Genomic DNA, 20,255 nt, shown 5'->3' on the forward strand with positions numbered 1-20,255 from the left:
ATTAAGGAAAGAAATTCCACAAATTAACTTTTAACAAGGCACACATGCTAATTGAAATGCATTCCAGGTGACTACCTCCTCAAGCTGGTTGAAAGAATAGTGTGCAAAACTGTCATCAAAGCAAAGGTTGGCTACTTTATTTAACACTTTTTTGCTTACTACATGATTCCATATGTGTTATTTCATCATATTGATGTATTCACTATTATTCTACAACATTCTACAAATGATTAGGTATGTCCAATTTTTTTGACTGGTACTGTATATATGTTTTTTTAAGAGAAATGCCTTGGCGGTCGCAGTACAATTTAGGGGTAGCGCAAAAACCTGCTACCCGCGACCAAATCATTTTCACCCGTGACATCGTTTTCAAAGTAGCCCCATTGTGCTAGCCCAATTGAGGAAAACCGCAGATATGGCAACCCTGGTGCGTACGTACCTCTTCTTCTCTGGGTTTTATGGCGGACTACAACCCACAATGCTGTATTGTCGCCACCAACCGAACAAAAATTATTTATGTAAAAAATCTAATCCATACGTGATATGAATGAGTGGCATCGGAAGAGATGGCTGCCATTTTACGGGCACTTATCTAATTGTGCTATTGTCTATGTTTTTTTCAGGTTATTTGTAACTTATTTTGTATATAACGTTTCTGCCACCGTCTCATATGACAGAAACAAACTTCTGGATATCAGGACGTGGGTCGGGGTGGCTTGTAAGGATCCAACGGCGAGTTTGTAATCCCCCACTATCATCAGTCCTATTAGCCAACGTGCAATCATTGGATAACAAAATGGATGAGCTCTGATCAAGGCTATCCTACCAACGGGACATTAAAAACTGTAATATCTTATGTTTCACAGAGTTGTGAGACAAGAGTTGGCGGTCTGTGTCTATTTGTAAATAACAGCTGGTGCACGAAATCTAATATTAAGGATGTCTGAAGGTTTTGCTTGCCTGAAGTAGATTATCTCATGATAAGCTGTAAACCACACTACTTACCAAGAGAGTTTTCATCTATATTTTTCGGCACTGTCTATTTACCACCACAAACTGATGCTGGCACTAAGATAGTAAACAAACTGTATAAAGCCATAAGCAAACAAGAACATGCTCATCCAGGTGCGCTCCTAGTGGCCAGGACTTAAATGCAGGGAAACTTAAATCCGTTCTACCAGCATGTTAAATGTGCAACCAGAGAGGGGGAAAGAGAGAGAGAAAAAATATATAATAAATAAATAAACTCAAGACCACTTTTACGCCACACACAGAGACACGTACAAAGCTCTCCCTCGCCCTTCATTTGGAAAATATGACCATAATACTATCCTCCTAATTCCTGTTTACAAGCAAAAACTAAAGCAGAATGTATCAGTGACTCGCTCAATAAGGAAGTAGTCAGATGACGCAGATGCTAAGCTACAGGGCTGTTTTTTCTAGCACAGAGTGGAATATGTTCCGAGATTCTTCCAATGGCATTGAGGAGTACACCACATCAGTCACTGGCTTCATCAATAAGTGCATTGATGACATCATCCCCACAGTGACCGTACGTACATACCCCAACCAGAAGCCATGGATTACAGGCAACATCCGCACTGAGCAAAAGGGTAGAGCTGCCGCTTTCAAGGAGCGGGATTCTAACCCGGACACTTACAAGAAATCCCGCTATGCACTCTGACGAACCATCAAACAAGCAAAGCGTCTATACAAGACTAAGACTGAATTGTACTACACCGGCTCCGACACTCGTCAGATGTGGCAGGGCTTGCAAACTATTGCAGACTACAAAGGGAAGCACAGCCGCAAGCTGCCCAGTGACACAACCCTACCAGATGAGCGAAATAACTTCTACGATCACGTCGAGGCAAGCAACACTGAAGCATGCATGAGAGCATCAGCTGTTCCATATGATTGTGTGATCACGCTCTCTGTAGCCAATGTGAGTAAGACCTTAAACAGGTCAACATTCACAAGGCCATAGGGGCTGACGGATTACCAGGATGTGTACTGCAAGCATGCGCTGACCAACTGTCTTCACTGACATTTTCAACCCGTCCCTGAGAGTCTGTAATACCAACATGTTTCAAGCAGACCACCATAGTCCCTGTGCCCAAGAACACCAAGGTAACCTGCCTAAATGACTACCGACCCGTAGCACTCACATCTGTAGCCATGAAGTGCTTTGAAAAGGCTGGTCATGGCTCACAGCAACACCATTATCCTAGAAACGCTAGACCCACTCCAATTTACATACCACCCCAACAGATCCACAGATGATGCAATCTCTATTGCACTCCACACTGTCCTTACCCACCTGGGCAAAAGGAACACCTACGTGAGAACGCTATTCATTGACTACAGCTCAGTTTTCAACACCATTGTGCCCTCAAAGCAAATCACCAAGCTAAGGACCCTGGGACAAAACACCTCCCTCTGCAACTGGATCCTGGACTTCATGACGGGTCGCCCTCAGGTGGTAAGGGTAGGTAACAACACATCTGCCACACTGGATCCTCAACACAAGTGACCCTCAGGGGTGCGTGCTTTGTCCCCTCCTGTACTCCCTGTTCACCCATGACTGCGTGGCCAAGCACGACTCCAACACCATCATTAAGTTTTCCGACGACACAATCGTGGTAGGTCTGATCACTGACAACGATGAAACAGCCTATAGGGAGGAGGTCAGAGACCAGGCAGTGTGGTGGCTGGACAACAATGTGATCAAGACAAATGAGATGATTGTGGACTACAGAAAAAGGAGGACCGAGCACGCCCCCATTCTCATCGACGGGGCAGTAGTGGAGCAGGTTGAGAGCTTCAAGTTCCCTAGTGTCCACATCACCAACAAACTATCATGGTCCAAACACACCAAGACAGTTGTGAAGAGGGCACAACAACGCCTATTCCCCCTCAGGAGACTGAAAAGATTTGGCATGGGTCCCCAGATCCTCAAAAAGTTATACAGCTGCACCATCGAGAGCATCTGACTGGTTGCATCACCGCCTGGTATGGCAACTGCTCAGCCTCCGACCGCAAGGCACTACAGAGGGTAGTGTGTACGGCCCTGTACGTCACTGGGGCAAAGCTTCCTGCAATCCAGGACCTCTATACCAGGCAGTTTCAGTGGAAGGCCCTAAAAATTACCAAGGACTTCAGCCACCCTAGTCATAGACTGTTCTCTCTACTAACGCACAGCAAGCGGTCCCGGAGCGCCAAGTCTAGGTCAAAAATGCTTCTTAACAGCTTCTACCCCCAAGCCATAAGACTCTTGAACAGTTACTCAAATGGCTACCAGAACTATTTGCATTGTCCCCACACCATCCCCCATTTTTACGCTGCTGCAACTCTGTTTATTATCTATGCATAGTCTCTTTACCCCTACCTTCATTTAAGAATTACCTCAACTAACCGGTGCCCCCGCACATTGACTCTGTACCGGTACCGACTGTATATAGCCTCGCTACTGTTATTTTATTGTTGCTCCTTGTTTATTTGTTATTTTTGCTCTTATTGTATATATTTTTTACTTCAGTTTATTTTAGTAAATACTTAACACTTCTGTCTTACAACTGTATTGTTGGTTAAGGGCTTGTAAGTAAGCATTTCACCTGTTGTATTCAGCGCATGGGACAAATACAATTTGATTTGATTGTGAAACTAACTTAATCCAGCCAAATATAATTGTAAATTGACAACAACAAAACATTCCATGTAACTCCTCGGCAGAGAAATCTTTCAGTCCCAGGAACCGCTCCGCCTCATCCACAATAACATCTATTTTCCTGGACCGTCTCTCCACTTCGGCAGTGCCATTAATCACCATAGCTATAAAGTCCACCTTCTTAACCTTTAAAATATCCTGCTGGGTCCTGCTGGTGAAAGGCAACCCCTGCAGCCTGCAGCGAAGGCCCATCTACCACCATGAACTCTTTAAGAGCACCATTCAAACCCTCAACCCCTATTAACATCTGCTGCCTGACTTTGGCCACCTCATTTTCTTTCACCCTTGTCAGGCATTCAAAAGATGTGGCTTCCTGGTTCCCACCACAATTGCAGCATGTCACATTTTCATAACACATGATATAATCTTTTCCACAACTTGGACATATTGGTTTCTCCCTTCTGCCAACACTTGAAACATGACCAAAAGCTTTACAGTGATCACACTGCATGCTCTGACTCTGTAGTTTATATACCTCAACTGCACTTGAATAGGGAGAGACTCCATATCAAAAAACAAAAGAACAGATGAACTCTTCACTTTTTCATAATTCACCACACAATTCATCTGATGTGCATCAATCACTCCAGGAATATTTGTAATCTCTTCAACATCGACTTCCCACTAGACGCCATATTACCCCCTTGAGGGGTGCCCAGTTCCCAGTACTTAAGTAGTACTTTAAAGTATTTATACTGAAGTTTTTTGGGGGGTATCTGTACTTTACTATTTATATTTTTGACAACTTTTAATTTACTACATTCCTAAAGACAATAATGTATTTTTTACTCCATACATTTTCCTCGACATCCAAAAGTACTCGTTACATTTCGAATGCTAAGCAGGACAGGAAAGTGGTCCCATTCACACACTTATCAACAGAACATCCCATGTCATCCATACTGCTTCTGATCTGGCTTACTCACTAAACACACATGCTTCGTTTGTAAATTATGTTGGTGTGCCTCTGGCTATTCGTAAATATATTTTTTTTTAATTAAAAAAATGGTGCCGTCTGGTTAGCTTAATATAAGGAATAAAAAAAGTATTTATACTTTAACTTTTGATACTTAAGTATAGTTTAGAAATTACATTTACTTTTGATACGTAAGTATATTTGAAACAAAATACTTTTACTCAAGTAGAATTTTACAGGGTGACTTTTACTTGTATCGTCCTCTATTAAGGTATCTTTACTTTTACTCAAGTATGACGATTGGGTACTTTTTCCACCACTGCCTGTTCCGAAGAGACACACACACACACCACGTCAAACGTATCAAATTGGGTGAGAAGCAACACAAGTTCCTTATTAGGCAAGGCTGTCCTATCTCTCCGTACCTGTTTTTATTAATCACCCAACATCTTACAAATTCTTTAAATAATAGTCCTGTACAAGGTATTTCCATAGCTGGTAAAGAAATTATTATAAGCCAGCTGGAGGACGATACTACAGTTTTTCTGAAAAATGCTAACCAAATTCCCATATCGATCAATATGACACAATCCTTTTCCAAAGCATCTGGTCTATATCTTAACATTAATGGCTGTCAAAGATTGTGTGACACCTTCATATTATGGTATTCCAGTAAAAGAAGAACTTACATATTTAGGCATAACAATTACAAAGGATCAGAAGTCTAGAGGCTTACTAAATTTTAACCCTCTTATTAAAAAACCCCAGAAGAAGCTAAATCAATGGCTACAGAGGTCCTTATCTTTAAAATGAAGAGTCCTAATAACCAAGGCTCAAGGTATCTCTAGACTAACATTTAATCTGTTTAATTTTACCTTTATTTTACTAGGCAAGTCAGTTAAGAACAAATTCTTAATTTCAATGACGACCCAAGGAATAGTGGGTTAACCGCCTGTTCAGGGGCAGAACGATCGATTTGTACCTTGTCAACATATGGCGCTCTATCTTGATATCTTGACAGTAAAATAAGCAAGAAGATAGACATGATGCTTTTCAACTTTCTGCGGAGAAACCGTACCCATTACATTAGGAAAACTGTTGTAATGAAAACGTATGAGAATGGTGGGCTGAATTTTCTGGACTTTACTACCTTAAATAATACTTTTAAGATCAATTGGATAAAACAATTCCTAAGAAGACCCACTTCTAAGTGGAATTTTATTCCTCATCATGTATTCTCTACTTTTGGTGGCCTTAACTTCACAATGGTTTGCAATTATAATATTGACAAAGTTCCAGTGAAACTTTCTGCTTTTCATCGGCAGGTTTTCTTGATATGGTCCTTAATTTATAATAATATTTTTTCTCCACACAGATATTATTTATGGAATAATCGGGATATATTGTATAAAAATACTTCTTTGTTTTTTAGAATATTGGTTCCGAAATGATATCCTATTGGTGTGCCAACTTGTAAATGCAAAGGGTCTTTTACTCAGTTATAAGGAATTCTTATCACTTTACAAGGTCCCTGTAACACCTAAAGATTTTGCAATTGTTTTAGATGCCATTCCCTCAGGTGTTGCTTTATTATTCAGGAACGTGTCAAGACCTGACCCTCAGAGCCTACCTATGTGATTTTCTGGATTTTTTTCTCATTTTGTCTGTCATAGTTGAAGTGTACCTATGATGAAAATTACAGGCCTCTCTCATCTTTTTAAGTGGGAGAACTTGCACAATTGGTGGCTGACTAAATACCTTTTTTCCCCACTGTACCTACTTGTTAACAAAATTAAGGAAGTCTCCTTTAAAATCATTCATAAATATTATCCTGCCAACCACTATATGAATAAGTTTAAGGAAAACATCAACTAAAACTGCTCCTTTTGTAATGTCCAACCAGAAACAGTGTATCATCTTTTTTGGCATTGTATTCATGTAAGAAAACTGTGGCAAGACATCAGTAGATTTATAATTGAACACATTTATGAAGATCTTACACTATTGTGGAGAGATGTACTGCTTGGATTCTTTACCTACGATATAAATAAGCTGAAACATTTTTATGTAATTAATTTCATTATTCTTTTGGCCAAATTTCATATTCACAAATGTAAATTTACAAACAAAAAAATCAAATTTTCTTACCTTACAAAAATAAATTGAACTGTATTTTAAGACAATTAAATACTCTACTAACAAAAAAAGCTGTTAGAATTATACGTGTATGTATGTCCCTTAAAGTCCTTGTGTAATGTGATATTGAACGCTCTAGCCCAATTGTCCATTGTATATTAATTCATATATACTTGTGTTCCCACATGTACTTCCTGTATTGATTTGTTGTTAATAAATAAATATATATATATATAATATATATATATATATATATATATATATATATATATATATATATATATATATATATATATATATATATATATATATATATATATATATATATATATATATATATAGCAACACAAGTTCCTTCTGATCCGCAGAAGTACAACAAAACAAATCAAGCCCACCTCTCGTTTTAATCACAACCTTCACGTTACCCAACACTTTCTCCACCAGTTTGGATAGCTCAAATTGATTCTTCAAGAAGAATTTTGGACAATACACTAATTGTCCTTAATTCTACCGCCATTAGATTCACAATCCGCTTGAGTTTCCGCGATCTTTCCCGCCACCATCAAATTTGGCAGGCTGTTGGCAATTTGGCCAACTTCCGACTCCTGGTGCATACGTACCTCCTCTAACCTCGAGTTTATTTTGTCGACTTCCGGCTACTTTCAGCGTACCACTCAAACGCTGACTTGCATGTTGTTCCATAGAGAATAGTGTGCGCACGCGCCTGGAGTAAGAAGCATCATTTTGTGGAAACTCCGTTTTTAGGTAAGATCAAATAAACAATCGTTACTGTATCGTTAATTAAACATTACATGTAAATGGATAGAAAGATGATGTTCGAAATAATCGTATTTTTATTTTAAATAGTTTATTTTTGTGAAGCGAACCTAATAGTAGCCATGTCAGCCAGCCACGTCGCAAGGAACGGGAGAGTTTGGTTGATCGTGTTGTTGATGTCCAGAATATTAATTCCCTGACAACTATGATTGCTGGCTAGCTGCTAACCCACCAGCAACTGCTTTTAGCTACGCACTTGGTTTGAAAACTATAGGACGCTATTTTGAACAAAGGGTTTTGGTCATCATAACATGCGTCAGTGTTCAGCCTATCTGACTTGAAATGGTTCAACATTCGAAGTAGCGTCTTATTGGAGCAGTGTCCAAAGTAAATTGCGTAGTGCTTTCAAGGATAACTTCTATTAAAAAAACCCTGGAGACGAATGAATCTCATCAAAATACTGAATATGCCCATTTTAGTCGTTTGTTTGATCCAACCAATGGTTTGTTTGAATGTTGGCCCATCTCTAAATGTAATAAACTATCGCAAAGTCATTCTTGCTAGGATATTGGAATCAAATGTACATAGTCATTTAGCAGACTCCCTTATCCAGAGCAACTTACCGTAGTGAGTGTATACGTTTTCGTACTTTTATCCTGGCAAATGCCACCTCCACCTTTTTTACAGGTCATGCATGATGGTCTTTATCTTCTAAGTCCACGTCAGATGCATGCCCTTAGCACATACGTCAGAGGTACACACTGTGAGTAGGTGGCTTCTAACCAATGATGTAGCACAAAGGCAAGCAGGCCTTTCTAATCGACCTGGCCCGGGTGTCCTGGAAGGATATTGACCTCCCGTCAGTAGAGGATGCCTGGTTGTTCTTTAAAAGTGCTTTCCTCACCATCTTAAATAAGCATGCCCCTTTCAAAAACGCTCTAAACCCAAACTGTTACAGACCTATATCCATCCTGCTTTTCTAAAGTCTTGGAAAGCCAAGTGAACAAACTGATCACCGACCATTTCAAATTCCACCGTACCTTCTCCGCTATGCAATCTGGTTTCCGAGCTGGTCACGGGTGCACCTCAGCCATGCTCAAGGTCCTAAACAATATCATAACCACCAGCCGTCTTCATCGACCTGGCCAAGGCTTTTCACTCTGTCAATCACCGTATTCTTATCGGCAGACTCAACATCCTTGGTTTCTCTAATGACTGCCTCGCCTGGTTCACTAACTACTTCTCAGAGTTCAGTGTATCAAATTGGATGGCCTGTTGTCTGTACCTCTGGCAGCCTCTATGGCACAGGGTTCAATTCTCAGGCTGACTCTTTTCTCTGTATATATTCTTTGATCCACCTCTACGCAGACGACACCATTCTGACACCACCCGTAGCACGCGCTCCAGCAGGTATATTTCACTGGTCATCCCCAAAGCCAACACTTACTTTGGCCGCCTTTCCTTCCAGTTCTCTGCTACCAATGACTGGAACAAATTGCAAAAATCACTGAAGTTCGAGACTTATACCCCCCTCACTAAATTTAGGCATCAGCTGTCAGAGCAGCTTACCGATCGCTGCAGCTGTACACAGCCCATCTGTAAATAGCCCATCTAACTACCAACCTCATCCCATATTTGTTTGTTTTTCTGCTCTTTTGCACACCAGTATCTCTACTTGCACATCATCATCTGTACATCTATAACTCCAGTGTTATTTGCCAAATTGTAATTACTTTGTCACTATGGCCTATTTATGGCATATTATTTATTATTCCTTACTTCATTTGCACACACTGTATACAGATTTTTCAATTGTGTTATTGACTGTATGATTATTTATCCCATGTGTAACTCATTGTTTTTTTTGTCGCACTGTTTTGCTTTATCTTGGCCAGCTCGCAGTTGTAAATGAGAACTTGTTCTCAACTGGCCTACCTGGTTAAATAAAGGTGAAATAAAAAAAATACATCGGAGGTACACAATGTATTTATTAGGGACACCCATTAGCTGCTGCTGAGGCATCAGCTACTCTTCCTGTGGTCCAAACACATTAAGGCACTTACATATGAAACAAAAGAGACAACATTATTACACCACTACATATTTACAATACAAATTGTATAATACCACCATACAACAATATTACAATGTAGATGTGTGTGGAGTACGTGAGCTTGTATGTGTGTCTACCTTTTTGTGTGTCTCTTCACAGGCTCAGCTGTTCCATAAGGTGCATTTGTACCAGTTTTATTTATATATACTTCTACTGCTGTGGAATAGAGTTCCATGTAGTCATGGCTCTATGTAGTACTGTGAGCCTCCCATAGTCTGTTCTGGACTTGGGAACTGTGAAGAGACCTCTGGTGGCATGTATTGTGGGGTATGCATGGGTGTCTGAGCTGTGTGCTAGTAGTTTAAACAGACAGCTCGGTACATTCAGCTTACATTTAAGTCATTTGGCAGACGCTCTTATCCAGAGCGACTTACAAGCTTGTCAACACTTCTTACAAAAACAAGTAGTGATTAATTAGGTGGCTTCTAACCAATGATGTATCTTTTGCTTCTAACAGATGGGATGAGTCTCTTTGTCTTTGGCCATGTTTGCCTTTAAAATGATCTCTACCACTTTGAGGGAATGGTTCTCCTTGGCTACAATGCATGTCTATCATAATGAAAGTTGTAGTCTGACACTTCAGGAAAAGTAGTAATAGCAAGCTTTGTCCAATGCTTAAAAGGATCAGCACCAAAGTCACAAGTCATTCGCATACTGGCCATTTTTCGTAGACATCTGAGTAACTTAATTGCAGTGTTACTACAGTTCATCTAGCTTAATCATGTTTAGACATATCAATGAAATAATTGGCCTACTCTTGGCTTTCCAGAAATATATCGAATGCCAGGAGTTTTCCCTCACCACTGTACTCAGTTTGCACTCCCTCCATTTTGTCTCCACACACAATTGTCCGTTGTGGGCTTTATGTCCAGCCTCCATTACTGCTGACCTCGCAGATTCTATTACAAAGTAATGTATCGCTAAAAATAAATCATATCAACCACAACTTGAATTGCCTGACAGAGCAAAGAGAAGAAAACAATCACACCATCATCGCTCTAGCCCAGGAGCTTTCCAGCGGCCCTGCTCTACTTGTCTCTTCTAGAACCAGCATGGTTAGGCTATTTGGTCAATTACACTGTGTGTACCTCTACCCACACTGTACTTCCTCCCTCACCCCCTTGTGCGTTGTGCACCAACTCACCCTTTTTTGTTTTCTATTCATGTAAGGATATCCCTTCAAGTTCCCAAAAGTACCGCTTTCAAGTCCCCGAAAGAAATTGTTGTTGATAAATGGTAGCGTTTATTCTAGTGTTGATGTTGCGCGTCATGGTTGCTAGAGTCTCTTTTCAGAATGGCCAGAGAGTAGCTGTCAATCCCAGAGTGCGCCGGGTGACTGGTCACTGTGTGTTGGGCAGAGCGGAGTGTTCGTGAATAGATCAGCCAAGCTTTTCAGAAACTGCTGGCCTGGCTGTCATGTGCAGTGAGAGGGGAAGTGTGAATTGTGTATACGTGCCTTAATGTGTGTGTGAGTGTGTGTTCGTGATCGAGGGAGCGGTGATGTGCGTGAATATACTGGGTCTCTCACATAGACTTCTATATTGCATTCCAGCTCAGAACACATGGGCCTAGAGACTATTAACGCTAGGCTAGTATATGCCAATTAGAAAACCCTCCTCGGGACGGGACTTTGTAGGGGCTGAAAATGACTTTTTCTTTTCAAAGTATCCGCGGTTCTACTAAGGTAGCTTTGGAGTCTTCTAGCCTAAGTGTCCAAAATGTAGCCTAGTGTAGGGCTAACTGGAGGGCCAGTGGACCGATTCTGGGGAGCATAAAGAATTCTGGGGGATGAAGGAAGTTTGGGTGACTGATGGCGGACGGGGGGTCCAGGGAACAAGGCCTTGTGGGGAAAGTACAACTTCACTTCTCTCTGTTGGTAAGGCCTGAAACTGTTAGCTATATCCTTTTGGGGAGGCTATGTTTCTCAAGATTTTACTTTTGGTCTTGTTGTCTTTCCTCTTAAGTCACTTTAATCCACATTCAACATTTTGTTGTGACAATACACTGACTCCATGATTAGCCTGTTTTATTGGTCTTCTACATTCTGATAGGCTACTCCTTCACCTTTCGAAGTCCTATTGTCATCACTGGCCCATCAGAATAAAAGTAGAACAGCCCAATTTGCCTCGATTAATGCTCGGTTCTCCTGTTTTGTTTGTTTGTTATTTGGGCCTAGTTTTGTTATAGTGCCTAGTTTTTGTGGAGAGTCTTCACATCTTATATGTGGTTTTCATTCAAAAGTAGTAGCTTGATCATAATTCAGTCTTGTTAAATATGTGGTCGCTTCCAATAGAGGTTACTACAGAATGCAGAAGCTAACATTTTATTAGCCTTGGGCCTAGGCTATGGGATTTGTTTAACTGTGAATCATAGACTCTACATTTAATGATCATGTTGTGGTTTGTCAATGCGTGTATGCTGAACATGCTTTTTTTGGACCTCGTGCCTTTCTCTACAATGTTACTAATCAGTTTGCCAGTATGGATTTGACTAAAGGACACTTTTGGACACAACTCAAAATGTAGCCTAAGCTACAGTGCCTTCAGAAAGTATTCACACCCCTTGACTTTTTCCACATTTTGTTGTGTTACAGCCTGAATTCAAAATGGATGAAATGTAGATTTTTGTGTCACTGGATTACACACAATACCCCCGTAATATAAAAGTGGAAATATGTTTGACATTTTTACAAATTCATAAAAAATGAAAAGCTGAACTTGCTTGTCAATAAGCATTCAACCCCTTTGTTATGGCAAGCCTAAATAAGTTTAGGACTAACAATGTGCTTAACAAGTCAGATAATAAGTTGCATAGACTCACTCTGTGTGCAATAATATAGTGTTTATCTTTTTTTTATGACATACAATACACAAAAAACATTATCTCCAAGGTCCCTCAGTTGAGCAGTGAATTTCAAACACCGATTCAACCACAATCACAAGGGAGTTTTTCCAATGCCTCACAAAGGGCACCTATTGGTAGATGGGTAAAAGAAATAGACAGACATTGAAAATCCCTTTGATCATGGTGAAGTTATTATACTTTGGATGGTGTATTAAAAACACCCAGTCAGTACAAAGATGCAGGCGACCTTCTTAAATGGTTGCCAGAGAGGAAGGAAAACGCTCAGGGATTTCACCATGATGCCAATGGTTACTTAGTTTGTTGGCTGTAATAGGAGAACTGAGGAAGGATCAACATTTTAGTTACTCCACAAAACTAACCTAATGACAGTGGAAAAAAAGGAAGCTGGTACAGAGTAAATATATTCCGAAACATGCATCCTGTTTGCAAGAATACTGCAAGAAATGTGACAAAACTATTTACTTTTTTTGTCCTGAATACAAAGTGATATGTTTGGGGCAATCCAATATAACACATTACTGAGTACCCCTCTCCATATTCTCAAGCATAGTGGTGGCTGCATCATGCTATTGGTATGCTTGTTAATCGTTAAGGTCTGGGGAGTTTTTCAGGATAAAAAAAGAAAATAAATGGTGCTAAGCACAGGCAAAAGCCTAGATGAAAACCTGCTTTAGTCTGCTTTCCACCAGACACTGGGAGATTAAATTAACCTTTCAGCAGGACAATAACCTAAAACACAAAGCCAAATCTACACTTGAGTTGCTTACCAAGAAGACTGAATGTTCTTGAGTGGCCTACTTACAGCTTTGACTTAAATCTACTTGAAAGTCTATGGCAAGACCTGAAAATGGTTGTCGAGCAATGATCAACAACCAATTTGACAGAGCTTGAAGAATAATGGGCAAATGTTGCACAATCCAGGTGTGGAAAGCTCTTAGAGACTGACCCAGAAAGACTGTAATCGCTCCCAAAGGTGCTCCTACAACATATTGACTCATTGGTGTGAATACTTACGTAAATTACATTTCTGTATTCATTTTCAATAAATTTGCAAAAATGGCTAAACATGTTTTCACTTTGTCATTATGGGGTATTGAGTGTAGATGGGTGAGATAAATGTATATATATACATATATATATATATATATATATAATACTGAATTCAGGCTGTAACACAACAAAATGTGGAATAAGTCAAGGGGTAAGAATACTTTCTGAAGTCACTAAGTCTGATTACATGTTGTCAGAAATAATTGATCCCATCTTTTCTAATTAGGCCTAGGTAAGCTGTTTTACAGGGAATTTCAGGCAAGTAGCCTATCAGGAGTACCAAAACATCTCTCAATATTGATTTGTTTTCTGTAGGCCTAGAGCCTATTACGCTGTTACAACCTCAGACCTATCTATGTGACAAAACAGCATAGAAAGAATTTTGTAACCCCATAAATAGGAACTCCATATAAGGTGGGTCAATGTATCATCATGAGTAGTTAAAGGAAATGACATCACCAGATTGTTTTGTTGGGTGTGTAATGATGGACCTTGCTCTTTCTCAGAGCAGTGGATCTTTAACCTATAATAATTAATCAACACTCTCGCATATTCCAAGGGTCAAGAAAGCTTGTTTAAAACACTTAGGCTAGCTGCTTAGCATCTCGGTTTAGCGTGACAAGATTTTAGAGTGGACATGATCCTGGTAAGGTAAATGTATGTTGTATTCTGCCAACAAACTTGGATAGCCTACTAGGCTATATTATCCTAGGTATTGTAAAAAGTTGATTGTATGGTAGTCCAGCTCGATAATTGTGTTTTGATTTAACCAGGTAAAAGCACATGGGAAGAAACATCAGGTGAAAGCAATATGGCAGTAGCCCATGGGAGTTTAGCTTATAGGGAGGAAGAGAGAAGAGTATAGCCTACCTCGTTATTGAATGACGACAAATTGCATTTATATTGTTTTGCCTTTCATGAGGTCTCAAAACATGTTACACAATTTGCAGTCGGAGCCTGGATTAGGCCTCATATGTATTCTCAATTCAAGAACATTGATTGGTAGAGAATTGCGTAAACGTTGGACAAGAATTGCCCCTTGACCCATTTTCTCCCCCACCCACACTCCTCTCTCTCTCTCTCTCCTGCTCTATCTCTCCCTCCACCTCCAGTCCCAGACCATGAACTACGTGGGGCAGCTGGCAGAGTCGGTGTTTGTGACGGTGAAGGAGCTGTACCGGGGCCTGAACCCAGCCACGCTCACGGGGGGCATCGATGTCATCGTGGTGCGCCAGCCCGACGGCAGCCTCCAGTGCTCCCCATTCCACGTGCGCTTCGGCAAGCTGGGGGTGCTGCGCTCCAAAGAAAAAGTGGTGAGTATGGAGAGTAGGGAAAAGGAGAAGACTGGAGTGTGTGGTGTAGCCTACACCTGATGGGTGTATGTACAGTGCCTTCAGAAAGTGTTCGCACCCCTTGACTTTTTCCACATTTTCTTGTGTTACAGCCTGAATTCAAAATGGATTAAATTGGTGTGTTTTGTCAGTAGCCTACACACAATACCCCCATAATGTCAAAGTGGAATCATGTTTTTAGACACTTTTACAAATGAACTTGACAGATTTTAATTTATTTTCAATCCCTTTTTTATGGCAAGCCTAAATCAGTTCAGGAGGGAAAAAATGTGCTTAACAAGTCACATAAGTTACATGGACTGTGCAATAATAGTGTTTATCGTATTTTTTTGAATGACACATACAATACACACTATCTGTAAGGTCCTTCAGTTGAGCAGGTGCCACAAAGAGGGACTCTGAGCCAAATTGCTGTTGGCTCAGAACAGGGCAGCACGGCTGGCCCTTAAAAGAGAGAACATTAATGACATGCATGTCAGTCTCTCATGGCACAAAGTGGAAGAGGGATTGACTTCCTCATTACTTGTTTTTGTAAGAGGTGTTGACAAGCTGAAGGTACCGAGCTGTCTGTTTAAAATACTAGCACACAGCTCGGACACCCATGCATACCCCACAAGACATGCCACCAGAGGTCTCTTCACAGTCCCCAAGTCCAGAACAGACAATGGGAGGCACACAGTACTACATAGAGCCATGACTACATGGAACTCTATTCCACATCAGGTAACTGATGCAAGCAGTAGACTCAGATTAAAATAGCAGGTAAAAATACACCTTATGGAACAGTGGGGACTGTTGGATGTTGAATATCCCTTTAAGCATGTTGAAGTTATTAATTACACTTTGGATGGTGTGTCAATACACCCAGTCAGTACAAAGATACAGGTGTCCTTCCTAACTCAGTTGCCGGAGTGGAAGGAAACCCCTCAGGAGTTTCACCATGCGGCCAATAGTGACTGACTTAGAGTTAATGGCTGTGACCGGAGAGAACTGAGGATGGATCAACAACATTGTAGTTACTCCACAATATTAACCTAAATGACAGAGTGAAAATATGGAAGCCTGTGCAGAAGAATACAAATATTCCAAAACATGTTTGTAATAAGGCACTAAAGTAAAACTGCAAAACTGTGGCAAAGAATGGACTTTGGCCTGAATACAAAGCTTTATGTTTGGGGCAAATCCATGACTACATCATGTTATGGGTATGCTTGTCATCGGCAAGGACTAGGGAGTTTTTTGGGGGGGATAAAAATAAACAGAATCGAGCCAAGCACAGGCAAAATCCTAGAGGAAAATCTGGTTGTCTGCTTTCCAACAGACACTGGGAGGCAAATTCACCCTCAAACAGGACAAGAACCTGGAACACAAGGTCTAATATACACTGGAGTTGCTTACCAAGATGACATTGAATGTTCCTGAGAGGCCTAGTTACAGTTTGGACTTAAATCGGCTTGAAAATCTATGGCAAGACTTGAAAATGGCTGTCTAGCAATGATCAACAATCAACTTCACAGAGCTTGAAGAATGTATTAAAACTAATAATGTGCAAATATTGTACAATCCAGGTGTGCCAAGCCCTTAGAGACTTAACCAGAAAGACTCACAGCTGTAATCGCTGCCAAAGGTGATAAAATATAAAACCTTTTTTTTTAAATATATAACGTGTTGACTCGGGTGTGTGAACACTTATGTAAATGAGATTTCATTTTCAATACATTTTCTACCATTTCTAAAAACATGTTTTCACTTTGTCATTATGCCGACGGTATGTGTAGATGGGTGAGAAAACAAATACATTTGAATAAATGTTGAATTCAGGCTATAACACAACTAAATGTGAAGCTCGTCAAGGGGTATAAATACTTTCTGAAGGCACTGTATATAAGCGGATAAATACACATACAGATGATTGACATACCCTTTTTCACGCTCTCTCTTAAACACACACACACACATTGTCTGTGACTGTGTTGCAGGTGGACATTGAGATCAACGGGGAGCCAGTTTACCTGCAAATGAAGCTGGGGGACAACGGAGAAGCTTTTTTTGTGGAGGAAAATGAGGACTTTGAGGTTTGTCCCATTTAAAAAAAATACATATATATTTGATCCTAAAGGTCTGTTCATTAGTGGAGGTTAACCTCTTTTTGGAGACATGTTATGCTAATCGGATAGGTGATGTAGCCTGTTATGTTTATTCTTAGGCATTGTACATTGTCAATAAGCCAATCATAAGCATTCACCCCCCCCCCCCTCCCCCCTTGGAACTCTTCACATTTTATTGTCACAAAGTGGGATTATAATGTATTTACTTGTCATATTTGGTCAATGGTCTACACCAAATACTGTAATGTCATTGTGGAAGAATAATTATCTAACATTTGTTAAAGAGGAATGAAAAATACAACACTAATATACCTTGATTAGATATGTATTGACTATGGGGGTGAACACTTGTTAGAAACACCTTTGGCAGCAATTACAGCTGTTTGTCTTATTAGGTTAATTGTTATGATCATCGTTAGAGCAGTTTTCAAGTCTTGCCATAGATTTTCAAGACGATTTTAAAGTCGAAACTGGAAGTAGGCCGCTCAAGAACATTCCCTGTCTTCTTGGTAAATCACTCCCAGTGTAGATTTGGCCTTGTGTTGTAGGTTATTGTCCTGCTGAAAGGTGAATTCCTCTCCCAGTGTCTGGTGTAAAGCAGGCTGGGGAAGGTTTTCTTCAAGAATTTTGCTTGTGCTTAGTTCCATCCCATTTATTTTATCCTGAAAAACTCCCCGGTCTTTGCCAATGTCAAGCATACCCATACCATGATGCAGATACCACCATGCTTGAAAAGGAGGAAGTTACTCAGTGAAGTGTTGAGTTGGATTTGCCCTAAACATAAGGCTCAAAATGATTTAAAATATTATTACATTAGTGCCTTGTTAAATACAGGATGTATGTTTTGGAATATTTGTATTCTGTATTTTATTATTATTATTATATCATTTTCTTGTGGAGTCACAGTAATGTCCCATCATATCCATTGAACTGAAGTCACCAATGGGCTCATGGTGACATCCCTGAGCAGTTTCCTTCCTGTCCTTCAGTTCAGTAGGACGACTGTATCTTTGTGTCACGGTCAAATGATTAACTTGACCATGCTTAAAGAGAGATTCAATGTCTGATTTCTTCCCTTTCAGTCAGTCACTCGGCATAACATACTATGGGGAGTCAACAACCAATCAAATTCACCTGAATAATTTTTTTTATAAACACACCCAAAGGGCCAATGAATTCAGGGCCAGCCCTGGGAAGCCCCGCCTGCCTGCCTGTAATGCCGGGGCTTGCATTCATTTCTTCAATTTACTAACATTGCAAACACACGGACTACTAGATTTGGCTCCGACTTAGTTGTCTGTTAGTGGGGAGAGAGTACTCGTCCCCTAGATGTCTTGGTATTTACTTTAAGCAAACACAAAAACTAACAACTTTCTGCTTTGTTTGTTTAGCTAATGTTTCCTTGCTTGAATAAGTTGGCCAGAGCTCAAAAAGGCTAACCAGACAGAGTTGAACGTCCGACCATGCCCTAGGGCATGTGGTTTCACAATGGAAATTCAAGATACTCACAAGTGCTGTCTTGTTTGCCTGGGGTGGAAACGCTCCGGCTGCCTTGACTCGGACCAGTTTGTGTGACCGGTGTCAGTGTACAAGAATCTGAACTCTGTCGGTGACTTCTTAGGAAGATTGGCGTAACTGGAGAAGGCCCTCTATTTTAATAGACAAAACAGTGTCCGACGGCATCAGGGTTGCCTGAGATGGGGAGAGAAGGTCTGTTTGTTGGAGTTGTTCCCCGCCTGTCATGCAGGGGACCGGTGTTCAATTCCCAGATGGGCATTCCAACTAGGCTTGGGCGATACCCCGGTATACGGTATAAATGGTATATTTTGTAATACCGATCGGGGGGGAGGGGGGCGTATGAAGTACCAGTCAAAAGTTTAGACACACTAACTCATGTGTAGCCCAGTACATTAACACAACTAATTAGTATTTCAGTTGTGCCTTAATTTTCTCCACTTCACCCCCAGTCCAGAGTGCCAGCCCACCTCTGTACGTCACCCATCCTCATCGAGCTCCCGGAGGGGGCCGAGGAGACCTTCGAAGGCCCCCCACTTCCGGTAGCACACGCAGGAAAAAGCGGCGGCGCAAACGCATACGCTCCGACTCCCACCTAAGAGATGACTGCAGCTCCTCGTCCGAGGAGAGGGAGAGGGAGAGGGAGCGGGAGCAGACTGAACAGGAGAGCCCTTCCAAAGAAGAGCTCACCACATCCATGCTCGCCAGGTCAATGTCAACTCCTGTTGAAAACATGAATTCTATTGGTTAAGAATGACTATTCTATTGGATTCATAGTGCTGGCCAAACTAAATCAAACACACCACAAGTGTTAGGTGAAAAAGACAAATACATTTAACCCATGACCTATTGTTAGATATAGCATTCGGTATATGGCTTTGAACGATTGGATTTTATGTTCTGATATATCCTGTGGCTGGCTCTTTTGTCTCCCTAACAGTAAGTCGGTGTACTTCTCGCTGTCTGAGCAACCGTATGAAGAGTTGGGGGCCGTGCAGACCAGGGACGTACACCCTCACTCAGAGGGAGAGTGGTCCCCCTCAGAGAGCAGGTCAGACAACTTACCCTCTAAGCCTTATGTATTGGTTTTCCACCGGTGTGATTTATTATTTTGACCTCTCACTTAGAAACGTGACCTGTGGATTGCACATGTAATTTTGACTTGGGAGCACCAGTGCCTCTCAGATAATCCATTGAATGGTGCACATGGTTAGGTCTATATCGTTGTTTTCAGTCCGGTGCACTCAGACTGCCAAACTGTTCAAAACTGAACCTTTTTACCGAGGTATAACACATTTTGGCTCGTTTGAAGAGTGGTACTAAATTGAGGAAAATAATGCAATCCCCAGTGTTACAGCTTGAGGAGGGCAGGGCTTCTGAGGGCGGGGTCTGCACTGTTTTCTTTCAGTTTCCCAGGACACTTTTAAGAGTCCACACAAATTAATCGTCATAAGTAAGGAACTATGCTAACCGGAACTATAAATCCGATATAATTTGTAAAAAAAAAAACATATGTCAAAGAAAATGTATTAGTTGCAAAATGGATGAGATGGGAGGTCATTACCACTAAATAAACGAATAGGGACAATTTAGGTGTGACTGACCCATTATTTTTTATTTTATTCTACCGAGGTGTGCTATAGTTTAAAAAAAGATTGGAAGCCACTGCTTGGGAACCACTGCTCTAAGGGGCTGT

The 20,255-nt window shown here is 40.8% G+C and overlaps 1 protein-coding gene across 1 annotated transcript in view; it reads left to right on the forward strand.

The window, feature by feature from the left end:
• Nucleotides 1–11,459: 11,459 nt before the first annotated feature.
• Nucleotides 11,460–20,255, forward strand: part of LOC135539620 (phosphatidate phosphatase LPIN2-like) — a 32,466-nt gene continuing 23,670 nt past the window's right edge. Inside the window, 6 exon segments of the mRNA XM_064965611.1 lie at nucleotides 11,460–11,545; nucleotides 14,697–14,897; nucleotides 16,916–17,011; nucleotides 19,012–19,090; nucleotides 19,093–19,267; nucleotides 19,500–19,610. Coding sequence (XP_064821683.1) covers nucleotides 11,480–11,545; nucleotides 14,697–14,897; nucleotides 16,916–17,011; nucleotides 19,012–19,090; nucleotides 19,093–19,267; nucleotides 19,500–19,610 — 728 coding nt within the window. The 5' untranslated portion in view covers nucleotides 11,460–11,479.

Source organism: Oncorhynchus masou, chromosome 5 (genome assembly GCF_036934945.1).
Source record: "Oncorhynchus masou masou isolate Uvic2021 chromosome 5, UVic_Omas_1.1, whole genome shotgun sequence".
Lineage (NCBI taxonomy): Eukaryota > Metazoa > Chordata > Actinopteri > Salmoniformes > Salmonidae > Oncorhynchus > Oncorhynchus masou.